Below are 23,969 nucleotides of genomic sequence, written 5' to 3'. Positions count from 1 at the left end.
TAGTAAGCCGTCTATTCTCCCTATAGTCAGAGCCCGATAAAGCTGTGCCTTCCACTTGGTCCCCTGTAGTGCAGTTCAGCCTGTCTATCAGCAGCGCCCCCCCCAAACCCTTCTATAAATTACTTTTCTCCCACCCAAACAAACCTAATGCCCCACTGAGTGTCATTAGCTAAAGTAGCCCATTCCCACCGCCCATTCAGGGGAAACACTTCAGCTTGCTGTTTCGTCTCCTGTATAATGGCTCTCTGTGCCATCATTTGAGGCTGTATAGCAGCAAGGCCTATCACGTCTGATTTTATTTGACTTTTTATTGGTCCTAGCGGGTGCTGTTGCTGTTTAGATTCAGTGCAGGGCCTCTACTGAATCATTTAGAGAGATGGAGCCTTGTTATAGCTGTCCAACTGCAGTCATGAATTGGGGAGTATTTGGTCTGTGTGATTATTATTGTCGTTTATCCTCCATTGGTTTTGTGAACAAAACTCACTAGATCATTGTTCTAAGAGCTGGCCAGGATATTGTTTGGTCATATTTGTGGTCATAATATTTGTGATGTACTAGGGGTGGATAATATGACAATATGTTATCGTTATGATAAATTCCAACACAACATGCTGCTCTAAAGCTATCGTGGCTTTCATCCGTGCTTCTTGAACACTGAAGAACTGCATCTATCGTTTAAAAGTTAGACTAACTAGCACAAAGGCATATTTTATTTGTGTGTTGGGTCTGTTCCAACGTGTTTGTAAGCCTCCAAAAAAGACCCATTCTGATACGTATTGTATTTCATGAAAATTCCACCTGTGTGATGTAACATGAAGTGAATGTGGCAATGTTTGTCTCATCTAGAGAAACACTTGCCTGGACTCCTTCATGGAGTATCCCTTCCTGACGCCGTCCAGAATCACAGATGATACCACACCGTTTTCTCCTGAGGAGGAAACGGCCTCTCTGAGGTGTGAGGGAGGGTCATTAAGACTTGGCTCTGCCCACTCAGAACTGATCGTGGACCTCGTCTTAGAAGAAATGGAGACGGTGGATCCGTTGATGTCCACGATTGGAATATCTAGAGCTAGCCCCACCTCCACTTCTAAAGAGGAGGAGCTTGTAAAGTCATTATATACGGAGGTGGGGCCAGTCATGCCTGAGCTTCGAGTTCCTAAAAGCATTTACATTGAGGATACTCAAGAGGAGGTAAAGAGTTCTATATTATCTGGGAACATGTGATCACTTGGATGTTTTCAGGAGAAGGAAGAAAAATTCTAATGGAAGACAGTGAATTTTCACGTTGGATATTAGTAACTCAGTTATTTTGCATAGTACAGACTTGAAATGCAGACCAAATGTAGGGACAAAACAGGAGATCGACCCACGTTTCAATAGTGTTTTTAACATGTTTTTGCTGACTTCACCTCACAATATGGAATGTAGCACCTATATTGAGCAAATGGCCACTTACAAGACAAGAGAAGGCGGGCATGGAGCTTTATAGGTTGGCTTCAGCAAGCTTATTAGCTAATTCTGTAGACTTTGTAGTCCAGTCTGTTTAGAAGTTCAGATGTAATGTACAGAGAAGGTAAATATATAATGAACACAAATATATCACTTAGATCTCTAACATTAACTGAGTAGCATATTGCTTACAGTAATTGCTTTCATGGAAGTTTATGTATTTCTTCTCTGCTTTAGAACTCAGATGATAAATTTGGCATAATGTGGGCATTATAATTTGTATGCCTAACTAGGTTGTTAGCAAAATAGGCAAGGTACATCAGCACGCATGGTGTTTGTTACACTATTAATTATTTCAAAGTATTTTACTTTTCCCACCATTATCTGGGGGTTTGAGGAGGAATCCAGTGTCAACCAACAAATTTCTTATAAGCTATAAACACAGTAATGGAATGGCCTGTGGGGATTCCCCATAGAGAAATGACAGGGACATGTTAAAAGCAGTATTGGAAACGTAGGGCAAATCTTCCCAGCGACCCAGGCATGCCTTTATTTTGAACCTCCCATCCTTTCTTATCCTGGCTCATCCCATTAGAAACTGCGGCTAGGTACTGGTACTCTAGAGCCTTGCAGGATGTTTTCACCTCTTTCCAGACAGTGTGCCCTTGCATTGAGTGGTGACGCTTGTGTTTCTGGTGGTTTGATTATATGTTTCTGTGCAAAACTGTGTCTCCTCGCAGGAAGGGGAATTCCCCGTGGTCAAAACTGCAGAAGAACCCGATCAAGCAGAAATGACTCCGGGGAGCAATTTCGAGAGGACCATCACTGTTGTCAAGGGCAACTCAAGTTTAGGTTTGTCATTTATCTGACAAAATATCACATATTGTACTACCTTGAGGTAGAATTATTTAAAAATGTCATATTTTATTATAAAACGGAAATATTTTATAATATTTATAATTCTTTTATAATAATGTATAATACTTTTCTTATTTCTTTTTCTTTCTATTTGTATGTACATTTGGTCTTATAGGTAGTTTAATAGTGTTTGCATATGATTAAGTACCACAGACAGTTATTTTGAAAGAAAAGATAAAAAGCATAGAAAACATGTTTCATATCACACTGATAAACCAGTAGGTAGTTGTAAAGAACTGTAGGATTTTTATATTAGTTTTAAAGTATGCACCCATGTTAAAAGTGTAAGTGTTGTATTTTTTCATTGTATATTAATTGTGGTAGGGATACAGCACAGATAATGCATGTTGACACACTGACACAGATTACTGATAAGTCTTCTATGTTACAGGTATGACCGTTAGTGCAGTGAAGGACGGTGTGGGTATGCTGATCCGAAGTATCATTCATGGAGGGTCTATCAGCAGAGACGGACGCTTAGGGGTTGGAGATCTAATACTGGCTATCAATGGAGAGCCAGCCGGGAACCTAACCAATGCACAGGCCCGGGCCATGCTGCGCAGACACTCGCTTATTGGACCTGACATGGGGTAAGAGAGGGAGATGAACACACAACATGCAGATACATTTACATAAAAACATACACATGCTATGGATGATCTGCAATGCAATTTTCATTTGCCCTAAGGATTTTGTGTTATTTTGTAATAGAACATATTGTCCCTTGAGTGTGAATATGACAGCAATGACAGCAATTATAGGTTTTACAATTAGTACTGTACACATTATTACTCTAAACAAAAATACTTTCATGAACGTAAAGTAATAATGTCACGCAGTTCCATTCTGTCAAATAGAGTAAAATAAGCATATAGAAACTTAAGCATATAGAAACATAAATTGCTGCTGAAATTGATCCCCCAGCACCCCCCCCCCCCTCTTGATTTTTGAGTGCAAGTTCTCTTCCTTTGTAACAGCAACATCTGTAAGGTAAGTCACAGCAGAATATTAGTCACATATGCAAAAAAACACAGTCTGGCTTCATATCAAACCTTTTAAGCTTATCAATGCCCAGTGGTGATCCCACATGAACTTCAGATGAAAGAAACTTCTGCTTACATGGGTTCTGTGACTTTGCAAGAGGATTGGTTGAATTGGTGGCGAAGTGTAGTTGCTCGAGTGCTGCTAACTGAAACGCCTGTATCAGTAGCAGTGCGTAAACAAATCTCAACATTTCTAGATCTTCAGTTGCTCCAGAAGAGGAGCTCTGCCCCTTTTATATGTGAGTATCTCTAACTCTTACTCAGTGCACCATCTTGATTCATTTGGGTTTGACTTGCACTGTCTGTTCCTTTCAGTTCATTCTTTTTGTCTGCACTTGCTCAAGTCTTGTTCATATGGGGATTATCCAGATAGGCAGATCTGTAGTTATACAAATCTTATTTGTATTATTCTAAGTATGTTATGCCAAATTGTAAGTATTTGTTAAAAATGTTAATTGACAGTTTCAGGGAAGGTTAACAGTTACTTTCCACTGGAAGTAGTAAATCTGCTACTGTACAGAAAACGTGCTGAAACAAAGCTTAAAACATAGCCAGCCACTTTAAAACTATATGATGAGAATCAACACATTAGCTACTTTACAGCAACCAGTTGCTGGTGTTGTTCCAGGGTTTTCTGGTTTCCCATGGTTTTATTTTAAAAAATGGTCGCTGTTTTAGATTTAAATCAGTTTTTAGTGCATCTTGAGTACTGAAGCCACCTTATGTGAAAGACTGCATTAGTTTTAATGTCCATCCATCCATCCATTTTCTAAGCCGCTTCTCCGTCAGGGTTTTAATGTGTTTGTTATAAATAAAAACTGTGACACATAAAGAAACTATCCTAGGTGTAGTGATGTGCAACTGTAATATAATGAAATAATGGAAAAAATGTATTTATCTATAATTTTCTCCTAATCTATCAATTCTACACAATTGCTGATCATCCCAGCCCTAATGTAGCGCTGCTAGAGTGTGTGCCCAAGTTAGCATTTACACAATAAAGGAAAGAAAGCTTACTGTATCTTATTAATAAAGGATGCACTGATATGGAAGTAATGGGCTGATGCCGATATCTGATATTTTCCATGTAGCTGTTGTCTGACCATGCTAATACATAAACAGTTGAGACCTGTCTCAGTTCACATTATAGACAAACATGACATTTATATTTGTAGGATAACAAAGGCAGGGAAAAGTAAGTAAAATGCAGATATTTCAGTCTGGTGGCTAGTCTAGTTACTAGTAGCCTAGTAACACCTCAACATTCTGACTTTCCAGAATAAAATAAAAACATTTTAACATATTAGTTAAATCAAACCACCTATCTAAATGTTTGTATATTTTTAAGAAATTATAAGGCAAAACCAATATGTTTCCAATATCAGTGTGCATCCCTGCTTTCTATATTTGGTTTTATAAGTTATATCAATTTTTAATTAAGTTTGTCATTATTTCAGAAATTAGCAACTGTCCCCTTTATACTATATCCTAATGATATTAATAAAACATTAAGTAAATGAAAATAACATGCATGTATAAACTGTGCATTACTTAGCAACTCTACAGTACTAATGGTGATCTGATCTTCAAAATAAAAGTTCCATTGTGTTCAATCTACTGCTCATATCTGGCTAATTCCTCCATGTGCCAAAAACCACACTTGCCATACTCTAACCAGTGAAATTTCGCTACCATGCTTACGTCACTAACATGCCCTCATTACTGTCTTTTTACTGTCATAATACTGTTTATCACTCAGTAACATGCCTGCTGACCCTCATAGTCCATGCAGTGTCTAGGTCAAGGCATAAGAATCTGAATCATTGCTGTTTAACTTACTGTTTAATCAGCTCCAATTCAGTCCGCTTGCCTTGACCACTGTGTTTGCATGCTGAACTGAACTGTTTGGATGGGATTTGATTCACTTCCATTAGATCTGTCATCTTCACTTATAATGAAAAGATTCAGAAACTTTTGATTTGAATGCTGAACCAAGTCCTCTTACCAAAGTGGCTCTCTCCACCAACAAATTCACAATACACTGAAAACATAGGCAATATTTGCTGAAATTGGGCATGACATTAAATTTTGCTTGAGAAAAGCATGTCTGGCTATTTGGAACAGGCACTTGTTAAGATGGACAAACAAACGTCCGATTTTTGCAGTGGTGTTGCATGGTATTGCAAGACTTTATTAGCAGTTTCACCTTGGGCTGTGATAGGCAGAAAACATTATATTGGAACTCATTAAGTATAGGCCTGCTCTCCAGAAAAACAACCAGGCCCCTGCATACTAATTAGTTTACAAGATTAGAATTTCATCTCCAATACACTCTGTTCACATTCACCCTGTGTCAGTGAGAGTTAATGGAATGCTATAATAAGCTGTTCACTTCATCTTTTAAATAATGGCCATCCCATTTCTGGAGGTATTAGGAACTGTTTGGAGTGCTTTTTTTGAACTTGATGATGACACATCTAATAGGTGGAGGAAATATGAAATGTAGTACCTGTAACTCATTAGAGGTGTTTGCGTGTGCATTTTTGTGTGTGCATGTGTATTTTACAGCATCACCTATGTACCAGCGGAGTATTTAGAGGAATACAGAGCAAGTAAGCAAGCAAAGGAGGACATCTTTGCTGTGGATACGTCTACTACCCAGAGGTAAAGGCATACACACCATTAGAGCTTTGCACAAGGACAGAGTACTAGTATAAGATGAACATACATCAATATATATATATATAAAAATCTGGCAGCTTTGTTAGAAACCCCTATCTTCTAGCTTCACCCTTCTGGTGCAGTTGGAACACCTTGTCACTGTTAGAGACTGTAGCCCATCTATTCATGTACGGTTTGTGTTAGCCATCCTCTAGTCCTTCATTTGTGGTCAGTTTCAGACCACAGAGCCATTCCTAGCTGGATGTTTTTGGGTGGATGACATAAATATCAACCTAGAAGTGAGACTTACATATGTAGACACTGAGGACCCCAATAAAAATAGCTGCTGAATGGGGATCCCAGTAAAGAAGGTTTAAAAAAGAAAGACCATTGACAAATGGTGTAGAAAGAGGGCTTTCTTCTGAAGTGGACAACAAATTTAAACATGAAAGAGATTAATGTGTGTTATGTATATTTGTGTGGGGCAGCAGGTATGTAGTAGAGCTTCCTGAGAGGGAGGATGGAGAAGGAGAAGAGAGTGAACTACAGACAGCAGCTTTCAGCAACTGGAACCAACCTAGAAAGTGAGTACACACAAACACACACACACACACACACACACCACACATAAACACACACACACACTTATACACTCACTGGCCATGGTATCAGAGACACCTACCCTCTACTTCCGCTCACTCACCACATTATCAGAAACAACAACGGTCCACTATATAGGTGTACAATGAGAGACTGCACCCCATCTGTTTCAGCACAATTTATCATCTCCATGCCAATCATTACTGTTCAGTTTATGGCCACAGGACTGCTGTTTACCAGATATTATTTGGGTGTTGAACCATTCTCAGCACAGCAATTACATGGTAGTGGCATGACTGAGAGTCACTACTAGGTTGAGAATGATCCAGCATCCAAAACTTTTTAATTGTCATTTAGAGTGGTGTGATGGAAATGCTCTGTAGAGAAACAGAGTAGATATGTTTACAGTGGTGGAGTCTGAAGACCTTAATGACACCCTTACAAAACGTTGAAGTTGTTATGAATACATTATCTAATACTGGAGACTTTACTTTAACGTAGTTTTGGGCTAGGATTTTGGCCTAAAATAATATTTTAGTACATAAATCACAAAGAGGTACATGCAGGATATTGTAAAGTAAATAATACCTAAATAACATTTTTTTTCCAAAGTTACCAATATTTTACCATTATCAGGATTGCATATAAAATCTCAGTAAAAACATGTAGGTTGACTGGTGGTTTTAAAGAGTAAATAAAGTAGCTATATTTGTGTTGTAACCTCTGATTCTTATGACCACCGAAGTCAGTACGTTTCTCTACAGTGAGCCATTTTACATTAAATTGCTCTAAATGACTTTCTCTGTTTACATTTCAAACAATGAGCTGTGCAGAAATTTCCCTTTAAAAATAGAACCAGAGATTTTGGTCTGATTGTTTACTGCAAAACTATACCAATATACTACCTGGAACTCATCATTTTTGATTCAGCTGTGCTAGTAGACTCTTATACTCTTTGGAACCACTGGTTCCAAAATGCATTTCGTCACATTCTTCATAACTTTCATGTTTCGTAAGCTACATTCAAAAAATGGGTGTCACGTGAGAGCTGTAACTGTCTTCTTTCCAGTTAAATAGATGGGTAATGTAATTTTAAACCCTTGTATTAGAAGAAACTGAACTCAGAATTTTTTTTGTCTATTAAAGGTCGACCCTTTTTTCCACAAATCTGGGCTATAAACTATGAACAGATGGCGTCTCTTCAGTGATCTACTTTGTAAAAAATATTATTATAAAATAATACAAAGAATGTCTGAGATTTTTGGCTTTCAGCAGTAAATTGTAAGCATATAACAATATGTGTGATCATAAAACACAGTTTCTGTTCACTTGAGGGGAGCTTTTACAAAATAAAATAAAAATTTACATTTATTTCATGCGGTTACTGAATAATGTGCCTTACGATTTGGTCATGTAAATTCAGATGAAAAATATACCCTGGAGAATGAGAAAACAAGAAAAAAACTGTAATATGGTTGTATTTCTCTCTAGGGTGGAGCTCTACAGAGAAGCAGGAAAATCATTAGGCATCAGCATTGTGGGTGGACGGGGCATGGGCAGCCGCCTCAGCAATGGCGAAGTAATGCGGGGCATCTTCATCAAACATATCCTGGAAGACAGTCCTGCAGGACGCAATGGAACTCTGAAAACTGGAGACAGAATCGTACAGGTACACACACGCACAGGGGAAGCATTATTTTTGGCCACTTAGGCTAAAATTTTTTGACCAGGTTTATAGAAACACGTTTATTGTATATATTGCATTTGCAACAGTACCAAAAACAGTCCGATTTTTTTGCACTACGTGTTGAAAACTGTAGATGTGCTTTTAAAATTTGTGTTTACTAAATGAGTTCTGGTAAAGAATGAAACTGTCTGCCTATCATGGACACTGACAGCATGCTTGACAGAGCATCACATTGTTCTCAGAATCACACTCCTTAAACGCAAATTCTTTCTTCCGCTTGATTTGATTTTTAATTAACCGCGCTGCCACTTGCAGTAAAACCATGTTTTATTAACACACCCAGTTCTAGAAACAAGTTGTCACTTGCTCTCACATTAACTATTGCTGTTGTAACATAGAAATTACTCTTGCCTAATTTTGCCAAATCCAAACAGGCTGTGGATCTCACACGTGTCGGGTGAAGCAGTGGTTTTATTTTTAACATATGTGCAGTGTATGAAAATCTGAAATGTTGTGGCCAAAGGCACCTGGCAGTAGATAGTGTCGGCCACTGCACACGCATCACCCTCCTGAAAACAGACACCTAAGAATTTGAGGCAGAGACAGAATAAAATAACTGTCATGTACGTGCTTGTGTGTTTGTGTTTGTTTCAGGTGGATGGTGTGGATTTAAGAGATGCCAGTCATGAGGAAGCTGTAGAGGCCATCCGTAAAGCTGGGAACCCTGTAGTGTTCCTGGTGCAGAGCATCATTAACAGGCCCAGGGTCAGTAAACAACACTGCTTAGTAGAGGCAGTGCATATATTCCATTTACATACACTAATTTAAAATCAGTTCTTCCACTGAGCTCTCAGAGTGCACAGATATACATATTTTACAGTACACTCCATGTATTCTGCGATATTGCTTAGTTTACTGTTTTCTCTGCTCTAATACACTTAAACCCAGTCGGTCATCATCGTAACACAGTTGTGTTAGAGTGGGAAAGAAAATGATGCAGAGCCAAGACACTCCAAAAGTGTGAAAACCCTTTCTTAATTAATCATAGCCAGAGTACAAACATGTTCTGCCCTTGGACTAAGACTTTGAAACTGCTCACATGCAGTCATGATGACTGGAGAGACCAGCCAGTCATTTTTGGTGGGTTTACTGTTTCAGACACTGCGGGCATTCAGGACATCCCTACACAGTAACATGCATTATTGCAGTTTTTAAACAAAAACAAACCGAAAGTCTAAGATGTACATTAATCATGCAAAATATACAGAAAGCAGTATTGAAGTCATAGTCATTCTTCAGCTCACAGCTCAACAGCTTCCTACACACTGAATAAATAAATATGATCAACGAGAGCTATTTGCCATATGTACGAATATGAACAATAAAAACAACACATCATTAGGTTTGAAAATAGCCTGAGCCAAATAGTGAGTCTTTATTTAATATCATTATAATCAGTTAGAACTGACATTCCAAAATCGATGCAGCTGAATAGCCACCTCCAGATCAATTCACTTTTACACCCCTATGAAGTAAAAGTCTTTTGTCCAGAGGGAATGTCATGACCCCTAATTCGCTTATTGCACTAATGGAGAAAGTTTGAGGGTCTTCCAAGTGTGGAGTGCTCTAATACCAGATAAACTAGATGGTGTCAATGATTAAAAAATGTTACACCGGAAACACTTATCTCAGCCATTTCCGAAAGCTGAAGTCTTCAGGAAAGTATATTCAGCAAAATCTCAACCCATGATGATGTCATGGAGCAGCTTGAAGTTCTGTGGTCATTTGGAGCTTGTACTCTGGTTATGGAAAATCTATAATAGTATATAAATAATGCAAGTTGATAATTTATGGTTAACATTTACACGGAAAATGCTTGGCATGGCAATGTCTCACTTCTTTTGCCTCCTCTACAGTACTTTCTCAAGCCTGCTGCTGCATGCTGTAGGGATGGGCAGCAGGGTCTGAACAACTATTTAATGTTAGTTACTCAAAATTAATTAGGCAGGAAAATAATTTGATACCCATGCCTACTGTCACCTCTCTCTGAATCTCAACTCATTACACCATTACTCCATCTTCCCTATAACATATTCTGCATGTTCACCCTCCACCTCTCTCTCTCTCTCTCTCTCTCTCTCTCTCTCTTTCTCGCGCTCTCTCTCGCTCTCTTTTCGTGCATTCTCCCAGCCTTACTCTGTGCAAAGCCCTCCTTCATCTCCACGCATAGAGAAACACGATGCTGCTCTTGAGCGCTTCCTGTGCCAGGTAATTTCAGTTCCGCTCTCTCAGCTCTCGCCGCTTATCTCTCCTTGCAGACCTTTCCACCTCTCCACTCGTTCATCTGCATCTCTCATTCACCTCCGCTCCACTAAAGTGCTCTAAAAATGAGCCAACAAATTACTCCCAAGTGACTCCAGCAGCGAGAGAAGCAGAAAATCAAACCCTGGATTTAAACAAGTAGAACCCCTTAAAGAAGAGTGCTCCATCAGCTCTCTTCATGTTTCCGTTTTAAAGTGAATGCTATACTTACACTAGCAGTTTAAGACTTCAGAATCACGTCATATTAGTAGTTGTTATTTTAAAGGGCCCATATCATGGAAAAGCAAAGTTCCATGGTTTTATATAAACATTGTTAAAGTTTCACAATGTTTTGTTTGTTCCCCAGTCCATACAGGGATATGTGGAAACTAAAATGCAGAAACAATCCATTTTGAAATCACTGTTTCTGTGATGTCATGAGAACCAACTCATAGACATATATCCACTAATTCAGCCTACAGCAGTTTAGCCCCACCCACACACAATGAAGTTATAAGGAGTGTTTCAGCTCTGAGTGCTTTTTGAATGAGGCAGACAAAAACCAAAGCTCATTCACATAGACCAATCTTAAAGGCACAGTAATTCAAAAGGATGCAGAGAAGTGGAAAATGATCATGTAATTGCTAATTATGATCATTTTTTACATAATACCACACCAGTGTTATAAGTAGACCTTGAGGAAAAAAAAAACAAAACACAAGAACAATGTATGATATTGCCCTTTTAACAAAATAATAATAGTATTGTATTTATTGTATACAATGTACAGTAGCGTAAATTGTAATATTATAAACTGAACACCAGACTGTATTTTAAAATTTCAGGTTTTCATGCATTTTTTAACCAAGAAGTTACAAATGGTCAGTAATCTACTGCAATGGTCTATTTATCTATTTGTAGTTATAATTTCTTGTCAGCTTTTCCACCCCCAAGATTTTGGGGTGTATATCTATTCTGGAATTTAACTCTAATCTCAGTGCATCTCTCAGATGGAAACATCTGCAGTTCCTTGAATCATTTTGGACACATTATTTCTCATCATTTTATGTTTTGTCGTATTTAAAACATTGATGGAAAGAGAAGTGGTCCTGAGGTTTTGTATTCAGTTATTTTCTGCCTCTTTGTTGAATGCGGGCACTTGCAGGGTGCAGTTTGTTAATGCTATAGGTCTGTATTAGTGTTGGAGATGTGTGTGTAGTAGTGCTTTAACACCTTGTGTTGTGCTTGTAGAAGCCTCCTGTTCCTTTTCCGCAGCTATACAGCAGCGAGCCGCCGCTCTACTCTAACGCACCAGCCCGCTTTACACACACCTCACTGAAGGTTAGAACAATCCTCAGTGTGTGTGAGTGTGATTGTGTGTGTGTGTGTGTGTGTGTGTGTGTGTGTGTGTGTGTTGTGTACTTTCTTACGTGAATTATGTATGTACAACCTTAATTCCAATGAAGTTGGGACGTTGTGTAAAACATATATAAAAACAGAATATGATGATTTGCAAATCCTTTTCAACCTCTATTCAATTGAATACACTACAAAGACAAGATGTTTCATGTTCAAACAGATAAACTTTATTGTTTTTTGCAAATATTCACTCATTTTGAATTTGATGCCTGCAACATGTTCCAAAGCAGTTGGGACAGGAGCATGTTTACCACTGTGTTACATCACCTTTCCTTTTAACAACACTCAATAAGCGTTTGGGAACTGAAGACACTAATTGTTGAAGCTTTGTAGGTGGAATTCTTTCCCATTCTTGCTTGATGTGTAACATCAGCTGCTCAACAGTTCAGGGTCTCCGTTGTCGTATTTTGCGCTTCATAATGTGCCACACATTTTCAATGGGAGACAGATCTGGACTGCAGGCAGGCCAGTCTAGTACCCGCACTCTTTTACTACGAAGCCACGCTGTTGTAACATGTGCAGAATGTGGCTTGGCATTGTCTTGCTGAAATAAGCAGGACGTCCCTGAAAAAGACGTTGCTTGGATGGCAGCATATGTTGCTCCAAAATCTGTATGTACCTTTCAGCATTAATGGTGCCTTCACAGATATGCAAGTAACACTAACAGCCCCCCATACCATCAGAGATGCTGGCTTTTGAACTTTGCGCTGATAACAATCCGGACAGTCCTTTTCCTCTTTGGCCCGGAGGACATGACGCCCATGATTTCCAAAAACAATTTAAAATGTGGACTCGTCAGACCACAGGACACTTTTCCACTTTGCGTCAGTCCATCTCAGATGAGCTCGGGCCCAGAGAAGGCGGCAGCGTTTATGGGTGTTGTTTATGGGTGTTGATATATGGCTTTCACTTTGCATGGCAGAGTTTTAACTTGCACTTGTAGATGGAGCAACAAACTGTGTTCACTGACAGTGCTTTTCTGAAGTGTTCCTGAGCCCATGTGGTAATATCCATTACAGAATGATGTAGGTTTTTAATGCAGTGCCGCCTGAGGGCTCGAAGGTCACGGGCATTCAATGTTGGTTTTCTGCCTTGCTGCTTACTTGCAGAGATTTCTCCAGATTCTTTGAATCATTTGATGATATTATGGACTGTAGATGATGAAATGCACGTTGAGAAATGTTGCTCTTAAACTGTTGGACTATTTGCTCACGCAGTTGTTCACAAAGTGGTGAACCTAGCCCCATCCTTGCTTGTGAACGACTGAGCCTTTCAGGGATGCTCCCTTTATACCCAATCATGACACTGACCTGTTTCCAACTAACCTGTTCACCTGTGGAATGTTCCAAACAGGTGTTTTTTGAGCATTCCTCAACTTTCCCAGTCTTTTGTTGCCCCTGTCCCAACTTGCAAAAAATAGTAAAGTTTATTCATTTGAACATTAAATATTTTGTCTTTGTACTATATTCAACTGAATATAGGTTGAAAAGGATTTGCAAATCATCGTATTCTGTTTTTATTTATGTTTTACACATAAAACAGTTGTACAGTACCTTCCATTAAAAGCATTAGATTTCTTATAGCATTTTTAGCCTCAAGTGGTGAGTATTTTAAGCCCATTTTAAAGCATTTTATTTGTTTTTCCTTAGTAGCTTGTCTTTAAATCGGCATAAAAACCATACCGCTTGTGATTAAATTGTAAAATGTATATTTTGAAATGTACTAAATTAGACCAGTATACTTTTATATATAGTTATATTATTATATTTAGATTTTTTGTAGGCAAATTGTTTTATATTCTGTGAGCAATTATATTGTTTTTTGTGTTATTGAAATAAGACTTATCAGCAATTTTGAAAAATGTTTATCTCCCAGCGCTATACATTTCTGAATGTTTATTATGTATTCATATGGAAGGCCATTTCTGCTGGATATAGAAGAAAAAAAATCACCTGTGTTTTTTCATTCTCTGTTTCTGGCACCACTGACCTAAATCAAACATTTGATTTCTTATCTAAAAGCAATGATTTGTTTTTACACATATGTGAATTTTTATGTCAAAAGTGACTTATGTTCTTAAAATTTTCACTTAACTCAAAATAATGACTCTCAAATTATTGACTTAGAATTCCAATTTAAATATTAAAGTTATTTAATTTCTAGGAAGTAATTCAATTTCTAAATAATAAGTCTGTGATTTTGGATATTAAGTAAAAATGTATGTAGTACTACTAGAAACAGGGAATATGAAAAAACAAAGAATGCCATGTCAACCCACCATTCTCTGATGAACATACAGATGTAAGTTATTGATTTTTAATGGTTGAATTTGGGTGCAAGAACTGCAGATGAAGAACATGATAAATACACATACTGCACATATATAAACACATAGACAGAGCAGAAACGTCAGTGTTCATTCATATTCTGTAGTGAGATGTGGGACTTTTTATGGGACTTGAACATTGTGAACTTGTTTGCAGGGCTTAGAACATTGTGAAAAGGAGCTTTTATGTGTTTTCACCTAGAGTTAAGAGGAGAAGCTATTTCTCAACAACTCCCAGCACTTGTATAGCACATAGTTTCAGTTTGTAATGGCAATATGAGGCTGGTGGAGCCTGGGTTTTATTTACATGGGTGGTTTGCAGTTTAATGCTCAGTGTAGGTCTCCCCATCAGCTGCTCGTGAAGTCTCAGGCCAGATGTGCAGGCGGTGAGTCTTTCTTTATCATGACACCCGCAGCTGTCTTAGTGCAGATGGCCACTAAAACTCCCTTTATTTGAACGCCTCTAAACAACAAGCATAAACCACCTGAGGCACTCAGTGCCAGCAGTCCGCCATTAAAGAACGCCTCAATTATGGTGGTTTGGAGTATTATATACAGCTAGAGAGCTGCATTGATGGTGTTATTGCAGCAGTTATGAGTGAAGAATCTGTGTCTGTAGGTGCATTTCACCTCAAGTGTGTTTAATAAGTCATCTTGAAGCACTTTCAAAGTTTTTTTTTTTTAACATTTATGCTCATATGACAGACGTCGACGACAGACTTTGCTGAGGACAGAACAGTGCCCTCCACAAAGCCCAACAATGACAAGGTCAGTACTTTTAAATGTTAAGACAGAAATGGTTTTCTAAGAGAGTAGGTTTGAAATGAATAGTGTTGAGGCCGAATGACATGCAGTGATTTCTTTTCATTTTTTTCTGTGCCAAAGATGCCACTGGTTTCTTTTTGTACACAGTACAATACACTGTTTCAGCTAGACAGGTCCTTTGAAAGGGCATATTTGCTTTACGTCCTTATGAAATTGATGTAAAATTGCATTTTTGTTGTGTTTAAAGGGGCCATATCTTGGAAAAACAAATATCCCTCTATTTTCTGTAATGAAAGGGCTATATGCACTGTGTAAACACTGTTCATTGTACCTTGGATACAGTCTGTACAGAAACCAAGCTAAAAAAAAGCCCATTTTGAATTTGGCATGGTTGTGTTGTCACAGCAATGACACCATGTGTATATAAACACCAGTGTAGGATTTCAGTCAGAAAAAATAGTTTTGTCCTCTAACTCATCCTGCAGTTTTGGAGATATTGACACCTAACCAGCTCCAGAATTTCAAGTCTGATAGTGAGAGGTGTATATAGATTATTTCCTTTCTTATGTCACCATAATTCAAGTCCAATAGTAGCACCCTAGCAACCAGCTGGGATATCATAGCAACCACATACCAATATCCTGGTGACCATGTTAAAACGCCATAGAGACCCCATTTGAAACTTTTAGCTACCACCAGAGATAACATAGCAATAGCCCTAGCAACCACCCCAGTACCACAGCAAACACTTAGCAATAGTGATGTCTGAGAACTGAATACACTGTCCTAAATGTATTCAATACCTAAAAAGCATTCTGAATTTTAGAATTGTAGATATAACATATTCAGAATACATTTAAAGTGCATTTATAGTACCTCTTGGTAAGGCAAATGGGAAAATGTTTGCACTATACATACTGTTCCTCACTGTTATCGATTGGCATTTTTGTTTTATTATTCTGTTAATATGTTTAATAAAAAATTCCTTATAATTTTCTTTCTCTTGTCACATTTTCAGTCTAGTGCTTCTCCCACAACCCCCTGAACAGATGTCCATTACATTGCTGAACTTATTACATGCAAGCATATCCACCACTGAGAATTAGTTTGATCATTCATTTAAAAAAGCTCTAAAACACTGAGATTAGTAACTGTTTCATCACATTGATTTATCAGTCTGTTCAGGCTTTAGCAGGAACTTAAGTGTTTGTAAAGAGGCCATTAATTGAGGTCCTCTTTACAAATTGACTAGCAAGCATGTTTGTTATATGTTGTGATTCTAAAATAGTAATTTGAATGTTATATATTTTATTATTTAGTGTGTAAGCATTTTAAAAGTACTCTATTTAAAATGCACCAAAGTAAGTGCATTCTGAATGCTGCCTTTACAAGATGTAGCTTGGACTGAATACAGATATTTAATTTTTGTATTCTGAATATGGATTTCCAGTACTTATATTCCATTACATCCCAACCCTGGCAACACCGTAGTAACCAAATAAAAAACCAAAGCAACCACCTAACAATTGAATAAAACAATGAGAAAACGCTTAAGCTGCACAATGTCTTTGCATTTTCTTCAGGAAATGTGCTATTGTTCTGGACATTTTATATACAGGGATGCCAGTCAGAACAGAGGCCATATGGATTAAAATGTTTGTGTTATTGTGCTTTTAAACTGATATAGTTTAAAAGCACAATAACACAAACATTTTAATTCAGTAAGGAGAGGTTAAAAATTGATCATGTTAAATTGTTTGTGATGCCACAAATGCTATAACTGGCCTTCAGAGAAAAAATGTATTAAAAGAATATGGTCCCTTTAGAAATGAGTGTAAAAAATGATATATTGGCTTAAATATCAGTATAAAATATGTATGTTTGTTTAGTAGGACCTCTGCCTGTGGTCTGTGCTCTCTCTCTCTCTCTCTCTCTCTCTCTCTCTCTCTCTGTCTATCTCTGGCCTTCTATGTCGCTCTCTCTTCTTTCCTCACTGGTGCTGGTTGCTTTCTCTTTTTTTTCTCTGTAGGATGTTGAAAGTCACAGTAGACTTTTCCTCCGTCTCTCCCCAACTAACCCTTTCACCCCTACTCCGTTTAAGGTTTGTGCCTGTGTGTGCATGTTTAACATGTATGTGCTGTAATGAAAATAACTCATACAGTGTTTCATGTTGATTACACATACATGTGGTCCTAACAGCCCCCCTTTCCTATATGTGTGTGTATGTGTGTATATGTATATATATATATATATATATATATGTGTGTGTGTGTGTGTGTGTGTGTGTGTGTTTGTGAGTGTGTGTCAGTTTAATACTCGCAGCAAAATGATTTCCATAGATCTGGTTGCTTCTGTCACGTGCCAGATAAGGGGCAATTCCAGCCTTTCCAGAAACATTTGCCTTTTTACGGTTAAGCAGTGATTTTATAGCAATGATCTATTACCTCATCTCCAAAAATGCAAATTATTTAAACCCTATATTTAGTTAAAAGTGGTGAAAAGACAACATATCAAATGTTGAAACAGAGAAATTTAATTGTTTTTTAAAAAATATTCGCCCATTTAGAATCTGATGCCAACAGCACATTCCAAAAAAAGTTGGGAGGGGGCAACAAAAGGCTGCTAAAGTTGTGTAATGCAAAAAAAACACCTGCTGTTTGATTGGCAACAGGTCAGTAACATGTTGGGTATAAAAACAGCATCCCAAAGAAGCTGAGTCTTTCAGAGGTAAATATGAGGAGGGGCTCACCACTGCAGTGGCTCAAGACTGCATGATCAAATAGGGACAGTTGTGGGCTGGAGGTTAGGGACCCAGCCTTGTGACCGGAAGGTCGCCAGTTCGATCCCCTGAGTTGGACTGAGTACATGACTGAAGTGCCCTTGAGCAAACCCCCAACTGCTCCAAAGGCACTGTGGATAGGGCTGCCCACCACTCTGGGCAAGTGTGCTCACAAGTGTGTGTTTGTGGTGTTTCACTGCATGGATGGGTCATATGTGCAGACTGAGGTGAAGTTTCCCCGCTGTGGGAATAATAAGGGTCACTTAATTGGCAACAGATCAGTAACATGATTGAGTATAAAAACAGCTTCCCAGAGAGTCTTTTGATGATCTACTGTACATAATATCATAACAAGATTCAGAGAATCTGGAGAAATACTCTGTATGCAAGGGTCAAGGCCAAAAAACAGTATTTGCTGGCCATGATCTTTGGGCCCTCAGGTGGCACTGCATTAAAAACAGACATGATTCTGTAGTGGAAATCACTGCTTGGACCACTGTCTGTCAAAACATTTTGTCACTGCATCTACAAATGCAAATCTACAAATTAAAACTCTAAAATGCAAAGGAGAAACCATAAATAACAGGATCCAGAAACACTGCTACCTTCTCTGGGCCCAAGCACATTTAAAATGAGGTGAAGTGGAAAAGTGTCCTGTGGTTTAACCAATGAACGTTTCAAATTCTTTTTGGAAATCATGGACACTGTGTCCTCCAGGCTAAAGACCACTCAGCTTGTTATCAGTGCACATTTCAAATGTAAGTATTCATGGTGGTATGAATACTTATTCAGCAGCATTAGTGCAGCTGACATGGGTGACTTGCACATCTGTGAAGGCACCATTGAGCTGAGCTATATATACAGGCATTAGCAACATATGCTGCCATCCAGATAATGTCTTTTTCAGGGAAGACCTTGCTTATTACAGCAAGACAATACAAAAAATGTGTGCATTACAGCAGCAGTGCTCCGTATTAATAGTCTAGGTGCTTAACTGGCCTGCTTACAGTCCAGATCTGTCACCCAATGGTAACATTTGGAGCATTATGAAAAATACAACAAAGAAGATCCCAAACTGTAGAGCAGCTAAAATCCTGGTATCAATCAAAAACAGGACACATTTCACTTTCAAAACTATAGCAGTTGGTCTCCTCAGCTCCCAAATGCTTACAGAGTGTTGTGAAAAGAAGAGGTGATGAAAAGGGGCGTGTATTTTTGAAAAAACAATCAAATTTCTCAGTTTCAACATTTGATAGGTTGTCTTTGTAGTTTTTAAAAATGTGCTTCACGTCTTTTGTGTATCATCGCATCCTATTTTTATTCACATTCTGCACAGCGTCGCAACTTTTTTGGAAATAGGGTAGTATATTTGTGTGCGTATTAAACAGTGTTGAGCAATAACTCACAGTGATCCTTATCAAGATTTTAACCATTTTGTTTTCAACCAGATCTAAACAGTGGAATTGCATTATTGCAATACTTGTGAAGCAAATGAGGATATTATGAAAATGAATTAGATAGATAATAGAACTTCAAAACATTTTGAAAAGTGAACACAAATATGAATTATTTAAGTGAACACTCACTTTGTAATCTTATTAAATTTTAACTAGACACAGGAAGAGGAAATAGTATGGTCAGCTTTGATCTGTTATGAGGATTCTGATTAGCTCAGAAGAAAAGCAGATGTTTCAAAGCGAAATATCCACAATGAGCACAAAGACACTGAAAAGCTTGAAAAAGCTTATCAACCTATTTTCTTGGTTTTTGTTTCATTGGATTTTTGCATTATTTTTTTACTTGAAATGCAAAGTTCAACTTAACCTTGAATTCTTGTCCTCTTGGTGAGCTTTGGGTCAACAAAAAGGGAATATGTTTTTAAAATAAGTAGTGAGGTCCATATTAGGGATCCAGATTTGAATACCTTTCATTAACAACCTTTCATCAGTAGTTATTCCTTTAGGTATAACGTTATTTCACCAATATAATTGAAAAAGTTGCATTAAAAAAAGGTTGTATTTTTCTGATTCCAGGTTGAGCAGGATTTCACTTGCATTCAAAACACATCAGACCAAATCACCCAGCACTGTATGAAAGCACATAATAATATGTATTTAGAGAGCTGTTAAATCTAATTGAAAAAGAAGGACATTTAGAGAAGTCTCTTCCTTTTTGATAGCTACACTTAAAGTGTCTATTAAAAACAGTAGCTCAAGGATATAGACTTTTTATGTGTAGTAGTGCATGAAAGCTGTTTTGCACAGAAGTACCAAAACTGTTGGCTTTTTAACTGTCCGCTTTTACATAAAATGTAATAATAAAATTTAATAATTAAATAACTTTTTTTATCAGGCTGTTAATTGTAATTATTTCACAACATCTGATTGGAATCAGCCTTGTAAAACATTAAAAAACAGGAGTCCTTGAACTGAGATGATTAAAGAATAGCAGGTTTTTGAGCAAAGAAAAAAGGAAAAATATATACCCATCTAATGAAAAATAAATAGATTTAATGATGAATGAATGGTATACAGTGCAACCCTGGTCTGAAATAAAAATGTAAGACTTGAATGAATGCATACATTGACATGACTATGGAATTGCCCTTAATAGGCATGCCATCACGTTGCATCTAGATTTTGCTTTAAAAAGCTGGCTTGATTTGTTGGCTTTGACTAGTGAATCTTTCAAGCTGTTCAAATTAGCATTAATAATGATAACATTTCCTGCTTGATCTGTAGTTTTTAATGACAGCTCACATCAAAGGTAAGTTGAGCTTCAGTCTGCTGGCTTTAAACATCTGTGAATGATGTGGAGCTAAAGGCTAAAGTGTTATGCTTAAAGTTTGATCAGTGCACTTTAGCAAGGGGAAATAAAGTATGACCTTTTGATTGTGGTTCATGTAATATGGTGTGAATGAATTGGGAAGTGTTTGCATGGAAGCACCAATCAAGAGGACAGATTAAAGCACCACAGCTGTGCCAAGACTAGCTTAGATTTTACTAACATGGAGAATGGGAGACATTCACACTGTATGATTCTGTTCTTTTTGTAGTACCAAAAATTGACATGTGAGTTTTTTTGATAGGGGCTTTAAACATATATTTGATAAGTGGGAGTAAAACAGATTATGTTTAAGACAGAAATATTAGTTTAAAGGGGTACTCCAGTGTTTTGAAACAAGATGTCAGTCTGCCAAATTTGTATCACATGAACGATTATCTCAGAAATTAATTTTGATAGGTTTTCCTATGCTTAGTTGAAGAAAAGAAAACCTTTTGACTCAAATCATACCTGTAGTAGAAACCAGTGGGCAGATACATACACTGTATTTACAAAAGTATTCACTCATCCACCCAAATCATTGAATGCAGGTGTTCCAATCACTTCCACAGCCACAGGTGTATAAAAGCAAGCACATAGGCCTACAGACTGCTTCTACAAAAATTTGTGAAAGAATGGGTAGCTCTGAGGAGCTCAGTGAATTCCAGCATGGTACCGTGATAAGACACCACCTGTGCAACGTCCAGTCATGAAATTTCATCACTACTAAATATTCCACAGTCAACTGTCAGTGGTATTATAATAAAGTGGAAGCAATAGGGAATGACAGCAACTCAGCCACAAAGTGGTCGGCCACGTAAAATGACAGGGCGGGGTCAGCGGATACTGAGGTGCATAGTGCGCAGAGGTCACCAACTTTCTGCAGTCAATCGCTACAGACCTCCAAACTTCATGTGGCCTTCAGATTAGCTCAAGAACAGCATAGAGAGCTTCATGGATTGCGTTTCCATGGCCAAGCAGCTGCATCCAAGCCTTACATCACCAAGCACAATGCAGAGCATTGAATGCAGTAGTGTAAAGCACTGCCACTGGACTCTAGAGCAGTGGAGACCTCCATCTGGCAATCCAATGGACGAGTCTGGGTTTGGCAGTTGCCAGTGGAACGGCACTTGTCTGACTGCATTGTGCTAAGTGTAAAGTTTGGTGGAGGGGGGATTATGGTGTGGGGTTGTGTTTCAGGAGTTGGGCTTGGCGCCTTAGTTCCAGTGGTTCAGGAGACCAAGAGATTTGGGACAGTTTCATGCTCCCAACTTTGTAGGAACAGTTTGGGGACGGCCCCTTCCTGTTCCAACATGGCTGCGCACCAGTGCACAAAGAAAGGTCCATAAAGACATGGATGAGCGAGTTTGGTGTGGAAGAACTTGACTGGCCTGCACAGAGTCCTGTCCTCAACCCGATAGAACACCTTTGGGATGAATTAGAGCGGAGACTGCAAGCCAGGCCTTCTTGTCTGACCTCACAAACATGTTTCTGGAAGAATGGTCAAAAATTCCCAGAAACACACTCTTAACCCTTGTAGAAAGCCTTCCCAAAAGAGTTGAAGCTGTTATAGCATTATATTAAACCCTATGGATTAAGAATGGGATGTCACTCATGTTCATATGCATGTGAAGGCAGGTGACTGAATACTTTTGGCAGTATAGTTTTTTTAAGTAAAGGCCCACTGGCTTACATTTTCAGAGTTTGTTTTTTACAGTCATTGGGTTTCTGTTCTTTGAATGAACATGGCGTTATCTGTGGTAATAAGTTACAGTAGATAAAGATTAGGTTGAGAAACAAGTTGTACTTTTTTGTTTGTATTTTATTGTTATTTTAATCTAGTCCATAGGAACAGGTAGTCTAGGTATGACTGTAGGACATTTATTTTACTTTATCTCTTTCTGAATGTGTCCTCTGGTTGCCATGGCAGTTAAATCGGGAGCCAGGGAAAGTTTCCCCTACAACATCATTCCTCACATTGCCGGTGGTCCCGCATGTGGGTGAGACAGACACAGACACGCTGACAGAGATTCCTGACCGCATGGCTATTCCTTACGACACTGCCGAGGAAGAGGAGGATGAGTTTGGCTACACCTGGAGTGAGTGAAGTCATCTGCATCTGTAAAGTTAATTTCACACTCACCCATCAAGTTTTAGACAGCAGTTTTAAAGAATATTACCACTAAAACCCACCATCTACACTGAAACGGTGATTGTAGAAGGTTTTATGAAAGAATCAAAAATTACCCAGTAGTGCTTTTTTTTAACTTATTTTTGGTTTCCGTCCTTTCAATCAGCACTTCTTATCAATGTGTTTGGGAATTAACAAGACTGACAAAATTATCTTGCTGCTGACCTTGGTCAGTTTAAATAACAAAAGCATAGCAAATTCTGCTCTCCGATTGGAATTAGATGGTCAAACTCTTGACACTGTACAGACTGTACACACAGTACTAAAACATGAGGAGCTCCTGTTTTTGTACAAAATTATGCAGTTTTTTTCCCAAATGTGTAGGCAGTACTGCTAATTGTCTTTTCGAGCTGATCCTAAGAAAATACCAAAGCTAGTATTCTGATACCAATGCAGACATATTGTGGTATTTCTGAAAGGAATAATTCTTTGATTTATTTGAAAAAATAACAGTAAAAAAGGATATGAAGTATATTTGAAAGCTTTGTGTTAGTATTAAATGAATTACCATATAGACTGTTTGTACAGGGAAATAACTCTAAATGATCTACCATTACTAAGCGATCACTGTGTCTCATGTTGCTGTGCCTGTGCCTGCGTGTGAGAAGCAGAGGGGGAGGGCAGAAAGAAAGTTATTCTACACATTTATTTGCGTTTTTGTTTTTACTTTACTAAAGAAATGTGAGGAATCAAAGCTTTAGTATTTCAGTAACTTTATCAGGTATAGTCCTGATAAAGTTGACATCCTGACTTATGACTGAATTGTTTCTATGTGGTCAGTATTATCTATAATATTATCATAGTGATTATATGTTTACTTAATTTAAATTTCAAATTCAAAGATTTGTTATTGCCTTAGTAAGCACAGCTTACGCTTATCTGATGAGACTCCTGAATGTCTTCTAAAATAAAGCAGATTGGTATGAACTAGATGCCAGTTTTCAAAAGGCTAACACTTTGTTTTACACCTTTGACATTTGGATATATGTTGCAATGTTATGAAGTAA

General features: G+C 38.0%; 1 protein-coding gene across 7 annotated transcripts in view; it reads left to right on the top strand.

The window, feature by feature from the left end:
• The window catches only part of LOC108427444 (multiple PDZ domain protein), a 78,865-nt gene that overhangs the window by 37,816 nt on the left and 17,080 nt on the right, over positions 1–23,969 (top strand). The window contains exons 19-31 of one of the 7 annotated variants that reach the window (XM_037533103.1): positions 847–1,191; positions 2,190–2,301; positions 2,759–2,957; positions 3,608–3,649; positions 5,979–6,074; positions 6,560–6,655; positions 8,163–8,340; positions 9,013–9,123; positions 10,549–10,626; positions 11,911–12,000; positions 15,110–15,172; positions 17,199–17,270; positions 22,702–22,870. In XM_037533103.1, coding sequence (XP_037389000.1) covers positions 847–1,191; positions 2,190–2,301; positions 2,759–2,957; positions 3,608–3,649; positions 5,979–6,074; positions 6,560–6,655; positions 8,163–8,340; positions 9,013–9,123; positions 10,549–10,626; positions 11,911–12,000; positions 15,110–15,172; positions 17,199–17,270; positions 22,702–22,870 — 1,651 coding nt within the window. The remainder of the gene's footprint in view (positions 1–846; positions 1,192–2,189; positions 2,302–2,758; positions 2,958–3,607; positions 3,650–5,978; positions 6,075–6,559; positions 6,656–8,162; positions 8,341–9,012; positions 9,124–10,548; positions 10,627–11,910; positions 12,001–15,109; positions 15,173–17,198; positions 17,271–22,701; positions 22,871–23,969) is intronic. The other 6 variants (XM_017697598.2, XM_017697585.2, XM_017697588.2 and 3 more) reach the window with 6 other exon arrangements.

Source organism: Pygocentrus nattereri, chromosome 22, assembly GCF_015220715.1.
Source record: "Pygocentrus nattereri isolate fPygNat1 chromosome 22, fPygNat1.pri, whole genome shotgun sequence".
Taxonomy (NCBI): domain Eukaryota; kingdom Metazoa; phylum Chordata; class Actinopteri; order Characiformes; family Serrasalmidae; genus Pygocentrus; species Pygocentrus nattereri.
Note: the sequence above shows the minus strand (reverse complement) of the source record. Positions and strands in the feature narration are given on the sequence as shown.